The sequence below is a fragment of the Orycteropus afer genome, unplaced genomic scaffold, assembly GCF_000298275.1.
Source record: "Orycteropus afer afer isolate SDZICR_OR568_19922 unplaced genomic scaffold, OryAfe1.0 scaffold00043, whole genome shotgun sequence".
Taxonomy (NCBI): domain Eukaryota; kingdom Metazoa; phylum Chordata; class Mammalia; order Tubulidentata; family Orycteropodidae; genus Orycteropus; species Orycteropus afer.
The window spans coordinates 10956496-10972049 of record NW_006921630.1 but is presented as its reverse complement, the minus strand read 5'-3'; the positions used below and the strand labels follow the sequence as shown (position 1 = coordinate 10972049).

General features: G+C 40.1%; 1 protein-coding gene across 1 annotated transcript in view; it reads right to left on the bottom strand.

The window, feature by feature from the left end:
- Nucleotides 1-13886: 13886 nt before the first annotated feature.
- The window catches only part of NPL (N-acetylneuraminate pyruvate lyase), an 85300-nt gene continuing 83632 nt past the window's right edge, over nt 13887-15554 (bottom strand). Inside the window, exon 11 of the mRNA XM_007937659.2 lies at nt 13887-14071. Within this exon, the coding sequence (XP_007935850.1) occupies nt 13887-14071 (185 nt within the window). The remainder of the gene's footprint in view (nt 14072-15554) is intronic.

The following is a 15554-nucleotide window of genomic DNA, read 5'->3' as shown; positions in this document are numbered from 1 at the left end:
TGCTTCCGCAAAGATTTACACAGCTTTCAGAACCCTATGGGGCAGCTCTATTCTGTTCTATAGGGTTGCTATGAGTCAGAATCAACTCAATGGTAGTGGGTTTTCTTTTGGTTTATAGTACATGCTTGAATCTAGGGTCTTTTTCCCCTAGCACAGAATAATGAACATCTTCTGACAAAGTAGCCCAGTGAAGGCAGGGACTCTGCCTGGCTCAGCAAATACTACCAAAATGAAAATGGATAAACCTAACAAGGATTTTTTTTTTTTTTTTTTCTTAAATTGAATATTCTTTTGTCTTCACAGTTTTTGGATAGTTTGTATCCTTAACTATATACACTCTCTTCACAGTTTTTGGATAGTTTGTATCCTTAACTATATACACTCCCAAAATTTTAAACTCTGTGCTTCCCATGAAGGCAACAATACAAAGTATTTTTATCCTGGCATTGTTCCAGATAATACAGACCAATCAAAAAATCTGAGTGCATCATACCTATTCATCCTTATTTTTCACCTTGTTCATTGCATGTTTTCCCTAACCCTTCTAGTTTATAGAGATCAATCCCTTCTTTCAAACCCTTTTGCACTTAAAATCAAAACACACAATTTAGCACTTACTCATCATATTTTCTTCATGTGTTTGCTTTCTTCAATTAAGAATCAAATCATTGAGGGGAAGACCTTAATCTTTTCTCTCTTTTGTGCCCTTCAGAGTGCTTAAAGCTGCAGGTATTATTGATAGCTTTTGATGATCTAATAAAGGAAACTCAACAAGCATAGATGGATTGCAAGTGTTTTGTAGTAGACAATGACACAGCAAAATGTCAACATATTTCATTAAGTGCAAATAACATTTTCAGAGGTAAGTCTTTAGCTTTCAGGGATTAAGGACAATTTTGTTATTGAGTTGGTTCTTAATTTAGGCTTTGCTCTTGAGACTCAGAGTTCCCGGAGGACCGAGTCCCATAACAGCATTACCTTTGTAGGTTGCCCTGGTAACTATCACCTTCTAAGTTCTTCCTTAACATTTGCAGACCAAACCTCAAAACATGCAACTGCTCCAGGAGTACTGAGAGTGGGCAGATTTAAATACAAGCACTAGACATTCTATCTAGGAGACTACAATAGTTAGCAAAGCAAGGTGGGGATTTTTTTTTTTTTTTTTTTTAAAAGCTTAATAAGAAAATAAGTAATGTTCTTGCTACTGCGCTGGCTATGACTCAGAGCCCAAAGTGCAACAAAACGAACCACCCCCCAGTCATTTTTATGCTTGAGCCCATTGTTGCATCTGCTGTGTCAGTTGACCTCATTGAGGGTCTTCTTTTTTACTGAATCTCTACTTACCAAGCATGCTGCTCTTCCCCAGGTTCTGGCCTCTCCTGGTACCACGTCCACAGTACATGAAACAAAGTCTCTCCATCCTCACTTCTAAGGAGCATTCTGGTTGTACTTATTCCAAGACAGATTTATTTGTTCTTTTGTTAGTCCATGGTATATTCAACATTCTTTGCCAATATCATAATTGAAATGCATCAATTCTTCTTTGGTCTTTTTTATTCATTGCCCAGCTTCCACATGAATATGAGTTGATTGAAAATCCCATGGCTTAGGTCAGGCATACCTTATTCCTCAGTGACATCTTTCTCTTTAACACTGTAAAAAGGCCTTTTGCAGCAGATTTGCCAATGCAGTACTTTCTTTGATGTCTGGCGTTTCCATGGGTGTGAATTGTGGATCTAAGTAAAATGAAATCCTTAACAACTTCAGTATTTTCTCTGTTTATAATGATGTTTATTGGTCCAGTTGTGAAGATTTTTGTTTTCTTTATGTTTACATGCTCAAGGCTGTAGTCTTTGATCTTCATCAGTAAATGCTTCAAGTCCTCTTCACTTTCAGCAAGCAAGATTTTCCTCTGCATATGGCAGGTTGTTAATGAGTCTTCCTCCAATCCTGATGCTGTGTTCTATTTCATATAGTCCATCGTCTCAGATTATTTGCTCAGCATACAGATTGAATAAGTAAATGAGGCTACAGGTCAAATAATGAAAGGTCTGTTTCAACTCGACTATTTAACATTGTACATTTACCTTTTTGGCTAGAAATAACTTTAGAAAGAGCTGACTTCATTCCTAAATTTGGTAGATGCAAGGTGTGCAATCCCCTTGTGGTACACAATTTGGCCTTTTGTCTTGGTTCATGAGACGCAAACCACACCTGACCAATGAGTGGTGGCTAACCAGAGTAAGAGGGACCACCTAGGGCCTGATACTGAATACGCCTAAGGAGGAATGAACAAGCAATTTTCAGAAGAGGAAAATGAGAAGTCACCAAACAATTCAAGGTGCTCAAAAACATCAGCAACAAGAGAAATGCAATTAAAACAACAAGAAGATATCATGACACACCCATTAGATTGACTAAAATTAGAAAAGTAAATAATGTCAGGTGTTGGTGGTGACATGGGGACAGTTCTGCCCATAATGCTTTCAACTATACACAGACTACATTGAAGGAACTCACTCAAAATCTTTACTGGTAATTCAGTTAATTCTAGACTAAAACCCAAAAACCAAACTCACTGCCATTGATTTGACTCCAACTCATAGTGACGCCCATTGGGTTTGCAAGGCTGTGCTTTATGGAAGTAGATTGCCCCGTCTTCCTTCTGTGGAGTGGCTAGTGGGTTTGAACTGCTGACCTGATTAACAGCCAAATGAATTGTCTATTATGCTACTAGAGCTACTTCATTCTGGACTAATATTTCTGAAATCGAAATATAATTTGGACACACCTGATAGGTGATGGAGCTGGGACTTGAATTCTCACAACCTGGATTTGAAGTCATACTTATAACTACGAAGCAATACTACCTCCCTTATAACCATTAATACTCTCTGCCATTTTGCACCACACTGAACCCAGTTCTGACAGCTCTGGTGGCATAGTGCCTAAGGGATTTGACTGCTAACCAGAAGGCTGGCAGTTCAAACCACTTCCTTCCAGCCACTCTTTGGAAGGAAGATTGGGCAATCTACTTCCATAGTGATATGGCCTCAGAAACCCAAGGCGGGTCATATCAGTAGGTCCTTGGGTTTCAATCTTAAGGATAGCAACTGACTAAGAGATATTGTTAAAAAACCTAAGTGTATATATGGTTTTGAGATTCTTGACATGAAATATAGTCAGGCCTCACCTAGTTAAGATCCAAATTACGACTCTACCACAACCACATGACTTCACTCAAGATATTTAACCTCTCTTTGTAATGTTTACTTCACTTTAAAAATGGATAGATGTTATACTGTATCACTACTAAAATTGCAAAAACATCTTTCTATCTCTAGAATTAGATTGCATGTCATGCTTTGTGTTTTTCCATTTCTTAAAAGCATATAAATTAGTGTTTTACAATCAGTATCATCTTTGGTTTGATGAAATATCAGTACTACACTGTAAAGTAATTCTTGTTGCTGGGTCCATTGAGTTGATTCTGACTCATACAAACTCTATGCAACAGAGTAGAACTGCCCCATGGGGCTTCCTAGGCTGTAATATTTACAGGAGCAGATCACCTGGTCTTTTCTCCCATTGTGCCACTGGTGCTCCTTATAATTATAACAAGTAAGTATTTTACATCTTACACAAATGTGGTAAATAATCTTTTATACATGTTAAATATTTCATTTAAAATACTTTAAAGGGTGGGAGCAGAGAGCTTGTTCAAGGATATCTGGGCAAGACTCTGGTTTCTCCCCAAGGATGAAGATGTAACCTTGATGATGTTGACTTGGTTGAAGAACCAAGAAAGCCTAATATTTTCAAATTCCATTAAAACATACAGATTTTTAGTGTAAGTCCTTTTTTGTTTTTTAATCACTTATTTTTTGTTGAGAATATACACAGCAGAACGTATACCAATTCAACAGTTTCATACAATTCAGCAGTACTGATTACATACTTTGAGTTGTGCAACCTTTGTCACTCTATTTTTCTGAGTTATTCCTTCCCCATTAGGATAAACTCACTACCTCTTAGGTTCCTATGTAACCTTTCAAGTTTCTGTTGTCTATTTAATCCTGTATAAAACCAAACCAAACTCACTGCCATGGAGTCAGATCCAACTGATAGTGACCCCTCCTTAGGTTTCTGAGGCAGTATCACTATGGAAGTAGATTGCCCAACTTTCCTTCGGAGGAGTGGCTGGTGGGTTTGAACCACCAGCCTTCTGTTTAGCAGTCAAATGCCCTAGGCACTTCACTCCCATTTAATCCTGTATAGTTCTTTAAAAAGCACAGTGCTGAAGGCAGACATTCTTTACTAGTTAAGGTAAACTATTATTGGTTTTAAGAAAACTTTAGGGGATATTTTTTGTTTAAGTTTTTAAGATTGTCTCAAGGCAATAGTTCCAGGGGGTTCATCTAGCCTCCATGACTCTAGACTAAAGACTAGATCCCATGAGAATTTGCAATTCTGTTCTAGAGTTTTTCCCCTTTTGATCAAGACTCAACTATTCAGTAATGGTACCTGGACACCATCCATTCCTTCTGGTCTCATGGCAAAGGAAGGCGTTGTTCGTGAAAGCAATTAGCTACACATTCCACCTATATCCATTTCTGCCTTCTTCCTCTGTTGCGCCAGGAGAATAGAGATAAATTGTACCTTAGATGGCTGCTTGCAAGCTTTTAAGACCTGAGGAACTACTCAACAATCTTGGAGGTAGACTGCAAGCACTAAACACAGTATTATAGTTATGGAAAAAATCACATTGATAAGGAGTAGGGCTGCACAGCCTATTAATGTAATTGCTGTCAATAAGTTGTATACCTGTAAGAAGTTGAATTGGCAAAAGTGGTGTGATAGATATATTTACAAAAAACACAACAAAAACATCAGTTGCTGAGGCTGCTTATGTATAAGCAAACACCTCAAAGGATTTGGTTTCTTGGTTTAGAGGTTTAGTGTCATGGTTTCATGGGACATCTCAGTTAATTGGCCAAATAGCACCTATAGTTCAAGTCCTTGAATGGTGATATGTTGTTGTTGTTGTTATTTGCCATTGAGTTGGACCCGACTCAGGCCCTGGGTATTAAGGCATTGTCTGAATCAGGGTTCTCTAGAGAAATAGCACCAGTAAGATATATATATACACACACATACATATATACAGAGATTTATTACACAGAAAGATTTATTTTGAAAAATTGGCTCACATGATTATGGTGGCTGCTAGGCGATGGGCTGGAGATTTCAGCAGTCTTGTACCCCCAAAATAGGTAGGTAAAGCAGTGGGGGAGGAATTCTGGAAAAGTATCTATTTAGGAACTGGAGAGAGGATTCTCTCTTGGGAAACCTCTCTTTTTGTTCAGGTTTTCAACTCACTGGATGACATTCACATTATGGAGGGTCATTATGGCTTTGCCTATGGCCAAATGATTTACTCACATTGTTGGAAAGCAAGAGAGAAATTATCAAAGGACATGAGTGGATGGCACATGTCCAACAGCAACAAGAGAAGGCAAGGCCTCTCTCACAGTTAAATGCTTACTTGGCAATACATTAAGTACCAAAAGTAGATGTTATTCCAGTAGTCCATGTTTTTTATCTTGTTGGGACATTTCATACTTTGGGTTACTGTGCCCTAGTAAACATTTATCATTTTACATTCCTTATTCCTGAGAAGGCTTTTGTGATTGTTTCAATGACCATCTGTTGTCCTTGAGCACACAGAGGAGTAAAACTTGAACTTTGTAGAGAATAAGCTGATTGTATGGATTCCAAGAATAATGATGTAAACCTGTATAAACATATAAATAAAGTAGAACAAAGGCATTAGGGGTGGCTCTTGCAAAATATGCAGGGTGTCCGCTTGGCACCCCCTTCCTTTTAAAAAACCATTAATCCTTTTGTGTCACTTCGTTTTGTGACCTGTCTGGTTTTGCCAGACATGGCACACATTACTATTTCATAATGACAGCAAAACTAGTGTTTGACCAAACAACTGGGCACCATAGCCTGGCCAAGTTGACACACAAAATTAACCATCTCAGTCATGTAGAAGATATTCTATTCCTCCCCACCCCCACCCCGACTCCCACCTCTAGCCAAACCCAATTTGTATAGAGACTATTACTAAACACCCAGACATAGGTTACCTGGGGACTAGTCAAAGCATGTTATTCTTGTATCCACTTATTTATATTAAATCCTATTTCCTTGGCTAAATAAAAAACTCTTACAGGGAAAAGAAACAGATGGATGAGTAAAGACATTCTGGGGCAAATTCAAAGAAGTTGAAGCAGGGTATCACAATAATGATATGATATTGAACTCAACTACAAAAGCAGTAAAGAGAAAGAGAAGGCCACTTTATAATGATAAAGGGTAAAATCCATAGTGAAGATTTAGTGATCATAAATCTTAAAGTAATAAATAATAAAGCACAAATTTGTAAAGCAAAAACCACTCTTTATTTAGAGCTATACGAGTCTGGTCATGGTAGCATCAACAGGAATGATTGACTTTAGGAATTTGTAAACAGGATGCCGGGTCTAATAACCAACCAGTTGACTCAAAGTGACCCCATGTGTGTGAGAGTAGAACTGTACTCCATAGCTTTTTCGCTGGTTACCTTTCTTTCAGGGCCTTTCTGGGTAGACTGGAACTTCCAGCCTTTTAGTTAGCAACCAAGCATGTTAACCATTTGCACACCCAAGAACTTCCCTGTGTCTAATAGAGTGGAGAGCTAGGAATCATGCCAAGGCAGAGGATGAGTAAATCATTTAGAATGCTTTTGGCTGCAGGTTAGCCCAATTATAAAAGGCTAAAACTGTAAGGAAAGTTTATCACATAATAATTTTTTTTTTTTTTTTTTAATTGTGATTTGGGTGAAAACTTACAGAGCAAATTCACTTTCCATACAGCAGTTCACATACACTTTGTCTCATGACACTGACCACAATGCAACAGCTCCCCTCCCACTTCCTCCTGATAGTCACCTCTTCCGTGTCCATCCTTCCATGCACCCCTGCCCCTGAGCTGTCTCCCTGTGCATAAACAGCCCTTCTTTCACCCATGATTGTTCTCTCCAAGGAGTGTATCTACCTCAGGTAAATGTTCAACTCCTATGCCTGTCTTTTGTTTGGATGGAAGCCACAGGGGTGGGTTCAGTTCCAGACCTGAAGGGCAGCTAGGGGCCATAGTCTCAGTGATTCCACCAGGTTCTATCAGACGAGCAAACCTGGTCCTCCCCCCCTTTTTTTTCCATCTGATTTTGAGTTTTGTTTCACATTGTTGTCCCTCTGTATCCAGGATCTCCTACATAGATCCTTCTCTGAGTGGTTGACAGTGGTAGCCGGGCACCATCTAGTTCTTCTAGTCTCATAGTTGTATAGGCTGCAGATTGCCTGGTGTACCAGTTGCTAGGACAACTCAATAAATTAAGTTTTGAGGTAGGATGGCCCCAAAAAACAAAACACTAAATCCACTGCCATCAAGTCTGTTCTAATTCATCATGACCCCCATTGGGTTTCCGAGAATATAAATTGTTAAAAGAAGTAGAATGCCTCATCTTCCTCCCACAGAGCAGCTGGTGGGTTTGGACAATCAACTTTCTGGTTAGCAGAAAAATGCCTTACCCACTATAGCACCAGAATTCCTTAGGATGGCCCCAGGGTTGGTTAATTCAACAGCTCAGTTACTTCAAGGTTCTCAGTTCCTTCTGCATTTCACTCTGCCATCTTCATGAGACTGGATTCCTCATGACTGCAAAAGGACTGCAACAGGTCCAGGAGTCACTTCTGGAAGAAGACACCCATCTCTCTTTCTCCCCAAAGGATGTCCTCTTAACATCTAATTGCCCCAAACTCTGTCACATGTCCACCTGTTAGTCAATCACTAACAAGGGGATTGGGATTACCATGGCTAGCTTAAATGAACTGGGATTTGCCACAGAGTTGGGCATAGGTTCCCTTTCCCTGAGGTGTGGATACCTGTACAAAATAGGGGTTCCTATTAGAAAGAAGGAGGGAATGGAAGTTTGATAGTCAAGAAAAAGCATCAATTACATAGATGCAATTCTAACTTTGTTGCTCTTGATCTGCCCAGAAAAACTATTCCATATAAAACAGTCTTAAAGAATTTAGTTGATTACATTTTGGGTCTTTTGCTATAGGAAAGTGTGGGTAGGCCTCATTCATTCATCTGTTGTACAAACCTTTGAGAGTCTATGAGCTCAATATGAAAACTCAAAGACAAGACTGGTCCTTGCCCTCAGAAGGCTCTCAGTCTAGTGAGGAAGGTAGGTAAGAAATTATAGAACACTGTCATAAATACTAGGAGCTCTGGTAGCATAGTGCCTAAGGCATTTGACTGCTAACCAGGAGGCTGATGGTTCAAGCCCACCAGCCACTCCTCAGAAGGAAGGGCAATCTACTTCCCTAGTGATACAGCTCAGAAACCCAAGGAGGGGTTGCCATGAGTTGGGTTCAGTGGTTTTTTTTAGAGTTTGTCATAAATACTGAGGTGAGTCTCCCTCTGGCACCAAAAGATGAAGCAGTTAGTCTTTCTTATCAGTTTGCCCAGATGTGGGGCACAAGTGTAAGAGGGAGAGGTGAAGCTTAAAAGCCGTCAGCAGTCAGACATCAAAAATGGGGTCAGACACTTCATTATACCAACCCAGGAAGCCATTTCTCAGTCCAGTGAACCCACGTACTAGGTGATGATCCCTCACCTGTATCTGGGACTTAGCTCTGCTATTTGAATAATTTTGTTTTTCAGTTCCCTTCTTAGTTCCACTGAAGGAATTTGGGAGTCGAATGAGCATGTGAAAAGGGTAATGGTTAAATGGGCTAGATATGTTTGCTCTTGTTGATTTTATGGACTTGTGGGTCCTGCTTCATTTCCCTATATGAAAACCCAGGCAACCCCGTCCCACTGAACCATGAGTACCAAGGGCTTGCATTGCAGACTCAGTCTAGAAAGTTCCAGATCTTTCTAAAGAAGTATGTGTACTTAAAAAAAAAAAAAAACAAAACAAAACCCACCTCATTGCCATCAAGTCAATTTTGACTCATAATGACCCCCTTTGGGTTTCCAAGGTGGTAAATCTTTACAGAAGTAGATTGCCCAGTCTTCCTCATGGCTGGTGGGTTTGAACCGCCAACCCTCTGGTTAGCAGTCAAATGCCTTAGGCACTACGCCATCAGAGCTCCTTGTATATGTTCTACTCCCTGCTCAATCCTCCACAGCATTTTCCAACATCATTAAATTAACTCAAGAGATCCTAAGTAAAACCAGTCTCAGAAATCATTGTGTTCCTCCAGCCATCCACAATGGTCTGATACCAGGTTTCTATTCTGAAACAAGTAGAGGTTAAAAACTATCTTTTCATATTTTGCTGAATAGATTATTTCACATACCATCACATTAGCATAGCTTTATCATAACAACAATTTAGAGAGAAAATTCAAAGATAACATAAGTTCATAATATTCCAAAATTTTACTCATGATAATTGATAGCCTCCTGTTATATGATAATGATTCATTTTTAAGGAATTAGATATTAAAGAATAACATAAGAGCAAAACTCTGCCCTGGTCATTTTTGAAAATCATATTTCTCTTTGTGTTCACAAAATCTCATTAACTGTCTTATAAGTCCTCTAAGTACTGACCTTACAAGAACAAAAATAGAAAAATGGAGCTCTTTGCTTAGCAAATAATCATGAAACTGATTTCTTTTGAAATATTAATTTGGCTTTAGTATCATTAAAGGTATCACACCACCAGAACCAAAGACTGTAACAGAAATCTCACACATCTTTTAGGAAATTAACAGCTATATAGAAATAAAAGAGTTAGTAAAACTATAATATACACTCACACAAACCACTGTGGTTCATTCACTTTCTAGTTCAGATATCTTACTCCAGAAGAGAAAAACATGAGGAAACAGCACATGCCATTCCTGGACAATAAGAGGGATGAGGGATGTAGAACTATAACAAAGAAACACAACGCACTGCCGTTGAGTGGGACCCGACTCATAGCAACCCCCTCCTTGGGTTTCCGAGGTGGTATCTCTATGGAAGTAGATTGCCCAACCTTCCTTCTGAGAAGTGGCTGGTGACTTTGAACCGCCAGCCTCCTGGTTAGCAGTCAAATGCCTTAAGCACTAGCAACCCTCAATTAGCTGACCAATTAAAGAGAGGTGCAATGCCGTGAATTGCTTAATATGGCTCTTCTAGACATCATCCTCCATTTTGTGATATATTGTAAATCCTAGTTTCTATGCCTGTTTAAGGTGCTCTGGCAGCGTAATGCCTAAGGCACTTGACTGCTAACCAGAAGGCAGGTGGTTCAAACCCACCAGCCACTCCTCGAAAGGAAGATGGGGCAATCTACTTCTGTAGAGATACTGCTTCGGAAACCCAAGGAGGGGTCACTATGATGGCACATAACATATAGTTGATGGCACATAACAACAACAACAACAACATGCCTGTTTAGGGTGGGATATATCTTGAGTCCTGCCTTGCTAGAGGGTGTGACTCAAGTCACCTTCCTTAGTTTCCTTGAGGGTATATATAGGAATGTTCTGGAGAAGTTCTTGCTAGCTTTCTCCAGTCCTGTGTTTGCTTTGTCATCATCTCACCCCTGGACTTGAGACAGCAGCCAGTCACTTGACCCTCCGATTTGGGTTCTCTAGACCCTGCCACCACTCAAGTAGGGAGAATCCTCCAGACCTACCCAAAGACTTGGCACTTGCCAGGCTCCTAGCTTCCGCCACCATGTGAGCCATTTCCTTGGCAGTTTGTGAGTTCTGTGAGACGTCAGAGCAAAATATGGAACACTAAGACAGGAAAGAGGATACTTAGGTGAGGAGGAGGAGTTGATGTCAGAGATGATGGAATGGCACAGCAGTTTGGAAAAGTAGGACATCGGGACATCTTTAACATCTGCCTATTAGGACAAGCCTTGTGCTGATCCTTCTAAAAGAAATTTTTGGAGCGAGAGGCTTAGAAGAGATCATTATCATTTACTAAACATTTCAAATTCTTATATTGAAAAAGTTTTCTGTTTAATTTGAAAAAAGAAAAACTAAAGAGCAAAACTGATATGAATCTCAAATACTTTTCCTCTGTGAATGAACAGAGCTATTATTCAGAGAAGAAACAAAAACAAAAAACTTAAGTAACAAGAGACTGGATATTGTTGTTGTGTGCTGTCAAGTCGATTCCAACTCTTAGCAACCCTATAGGACAGAGTAGAATTGTCCCTTAGGGTTTCCAAAGCTGTAATCTTTATAGAAGCAGATTGTTAGATCTTTCCCCTGTGGAATGGCTGGTGCAGTCAAACCAATGACCTTCTGGTTAGCAGCCAAGTATTTAACCACTGCACCACCAAGGCTTCTCATAGACTCAAATAAAAAAAACCAAACTCATTCCCATCAGTCAATTCTGACTCATAGTGACCCCTGAGGTTGCTTAGGGAGTAAATCTTTATGGAAGTAGATTGCCCCTCTTCATTCTGTGGAGCAGCTGGTAGGTTTGAGCCACCACCTTCTGGTTAGCTGTCAAATGCCTTAGGCACTGCACCACCAGAGCTCTTTTCTTATTGGAGCTCTGGTGGCGTAGTGCCCAAGGCATTAGACTGCTAACCAGAAGGCTGGTGGTTCAAACCCACCAGTCACTCCTCGGAAGGAAGGTTGGGCAACCTACTTCCATAGTGATACCACCTCGGAAACCCAAGGAGGGGTCACTATGAGTCAGATCCGACTCGACTATATAAATCAAACAAAACAAAACAAACCCAAACCCACTGCCATAGAGTCAATTCCAACTCATAGTGACCCCATTGGGTTTCCAAGGCTGTAAATCTTTACAGAAGGCTGTAAATCTTTACAGAAATAGATTGCCTCATCTCCTTCCCATAGAGCAGCTGAGCAGCTGGTGGGTTTGAACCACTGACCTTGTGGTTAGTAGCCAAATGTCTTACCCACTATGTCACCAAAAAACTCACTACCATTGAGTAGATTCCAACTCATAGTGACCCCCTTTGGGTTTCTGAGGTGGCAAATCTTTACAGAAGTAGATCACCCAGTCTTTTGTGGAGTGGCTGGTGTATTTGAACTGCCAACCTTCTGGTTAGCAGTCAAATGCCTTAGGTACCATGCCACCAGAGCTCCTACTATGCCACCAGAACTCCCTTAAAATCACTGGGGATTGACTGTGAGTATATTTTGTTAGTAGAAAGTGCACACCAGAGTTTGTTACAAAGGAGATTATCAGCTGGTGATATATTACAGAGAAAGAAAAGAGTAAAGAAGATGTGTAGGAGAAGCTACAGTGAGATCTTTAAGTTTTCCCAAAATCTCTTATCACTTGAAGAAACCAAAACCAAACCAAACTCACTGCCCTAGGGTCAGATCCGACACATAGAGACCCCTCCTTGGGTTTCAGAGGGGGTATCACTATGGAAATAGATTGCCCAATCTTCCTTCTAAGGAGTGGCTGATGGGTTTGAACCACCAGCCTTCTGGTTAGCAGTCAAGTGCCTTAGGCACTACTGCTTAAAAGTGTGACAGGGCAGTAGTCCTGGACTTACAGAGGACAGGAAATTTGCAGCTAATTCTGGGATCTGTGGGGGATTTGTCCTTAATGCAGCAGGAGAAAGCTTGAGGTGATCAGAGTGAAAGTCCTGATAAAAATTTTGGTTCTGTAAAACTTTGTGAGAAGTCCTCCTTATATCAAGAGATGGAGACTAGACTGGAATTTATCTTTGAGGAAGGCTTTTCCTTTGTTATGGGAACACCATGCTAAATTTAGGGCCCTTTAATGAAACAGGATTGAGGCAAATCCTCACCAGACCCATTGTTTTTGGGGAAACTAGCATCACAATTAATCTGAAGGAAGGTAGTCTAGAGTTAGACTGAGGCAACTGTCCTGGCATGTAAGTTGTTGTTGTTGTTGTTATGTGCCGTTCAGTCAAACCTGACTCATAGCGACCCCTCCTTGGGTTTCCGAGGCAGTATCACTACGGAAGTAGGATTGCCCAACCTTCCTTCCGAGGAGTGGCTGGTGAGTTTGAACTGCCAGCCTTCTGGTTAGCAGTCAAGTGCTTTAGCCACTATGCTACCAGAGCTCCTGGCATGTAAGTAGTCTTGTATAACAAACAAAACAAAACCCACTGTCATTGAATTGATTCTGACTCATAGTTCAGTCATATAATTTGGCATTAAAGTTAATGTGCCTGCCTCAATGCAATAGCTGAGTGTTTTCTTAGATTCTGAATGAATATTTATTAAAATCAACTTACATTGTTGTTGTTGTTGTTGTTTGCCATCAAGTCGGACCCGACTCATAGTGACCCCTCCTTGGGTTTCCAAGGCAGTATCACTACAGAAGTAGATTACCCAACCTTCCTTCTGAGGAGTGGCTGGTGAGTTTGAATCGCCAGCCTTCTGGTTAGCAGTCAAGTGCCTTAGGCACTACACTCAACTTACATTATTATGCTTTAAAATCAGAAAAATTTTAAAAAGGATTAAAAAGCAGAATCAAGATAATGGGAACTCACAAAGGCAGATAAATTTAATCAATTAATTTTATTCTTGATGCCAATTCATCCATATAAGCTGAAATTTCTCCATAAAAATTTTGTGAACTGTTGAATGATACAGGGCTCATAAGTGCTTTTAGAGTTTTTGCCCCTTTCCCAAACCTTCCTGTGGGCTCCTAGTAGGTTCTTGATAAGTACTTGTTGATTGAATGACGTGGGATTTAATTTGGTAGGCGAGAATTTAGCTCATCTAAAGAATTCCTGAGAAACAAGTGTACTATTCAATGTGGATTATTTCTCAATGTATACTCCATGATTTGATAGAGAGGGACTAGCTACAGGCTTCCAGATTTCTGTCCTCTAAACCAGTGAAAGGAAGGAAATCCAAGCTTTTCAGTTTAGCTTCAGCATTATCAGTAAACTCCCTGGAGGCTTTCTGTAGTGGAAGTCGGGGTGGCCCCATTGGAATCCCAGAGACGAGAGTCATGATGGCTTTGGTCTGCGATACTCCAAAACCTACACATGAAAAATAAATAACAAAATGTCGGAATCAGGCATATTCTAATGCTGATTGAATAATACAGGATTTCATTTGCTGAGACATAATTTGGTTTGAGCTCATTTAAAAAGTCCCTAAGAAATGTACTATTTAAGGTGGTTTATGACTCAGTGCTGCTGTCTTGGTGCTGGTGTTAGAAAGCTGGTGCAGGGATGCAATTTGGAGCCTTAGAGCTATGCAAGGTGGGTGCTGGAATTAAACTCCCCATGGAAAACAAGAGCCAGGCTTCTATGGAAAGCAATGGAAAAGACCCAACCCACTGGTCTAAGAATGGAAATGCAAAGAAACATAACTTCTGCCAAGGCTGTGGGTGGAATAAGATCTTATGAAAGCAATCCCAAATTTATGCCACATGTGAATGCTGGATCCAAATTTGCATTATGCATTTGGTAAAGGAATCAGATTATGAGATTAACCTGAAAATTAACTCAGAACTAGTGGATGTGTCATGTCCTAACACAGGCATATGTAAAGCTACTTGATAGGGTACATCCCAACCTAGGGTGCAATGGATTCCCAAGAAAACAACAGCCACTGACGATGAATTCAGAGCTAAAAATTAACAGGTACACAAAGAAAAAGAAGTAACATGAGGACCAACAAATGAAAAAAATGACAAAATGCACATCTTGAAAAAATATTAAAAAAAAAAAAAAAAAAGATGTCACAGAGGTAACAATAAAAGCCATAGACTAAAAGAAGGGCATAAGAATAAATAAATAGATAGATTTGGTGTGCTTCTTGGACTACATCTGACAGTTTATGCTAATGAAGGGACTCAAGATGGGCCCCAAGATATTTTATGCTAACAAGATGACTCAGGATGGGGCAGACCACACCAGAAAAACTAACCAGGTGATTAGAGGTTTCGAGCTTTGAGCCAGGTGATATCTGCCTGACTTCCTGGAGATCACGAGGCACTGGAAACCGAGTTTGATCACACGGTTAGTGATTCAATCAATCATAATAAAGTCTACATAATGAACCTCAATAAAAACTCTGGACATCAAGGTTCGGGTGAGCTTCCCTGATTAACCATATTCTGTGTTCATTTATGTACTAGGAGACATTTACTAGGGCTATGGAACCTTCATGTTTGGGACCTTTGTATCCTTTTGTATCCTTTTGCTATAATAAACTAACAATTAAGTATAGTGCTTTTAGGGGGTCCTGTGATTTGTTTTAGCAAATTCTCAAACATGAGGGGATCATGGGAACCCAAAATTTGGAGCCAGTTGGTCAGAAGGGAGGGTGGCCCTGAGAACTCTCAAACTTGTGGCTGGCGTCTGAAGTGAGGGTAGTCTTCTGGAGGACTGTGCCATTTGTCTGTGAAGTTTGGCCTTAACTCCAGGTAGTTGGTTGTAAGAAGTGATTTGCAGAAAGACATGTTAAACAAACATATGTGTGTGTACGTATATATATATTTGTGTGTGTGTGTGT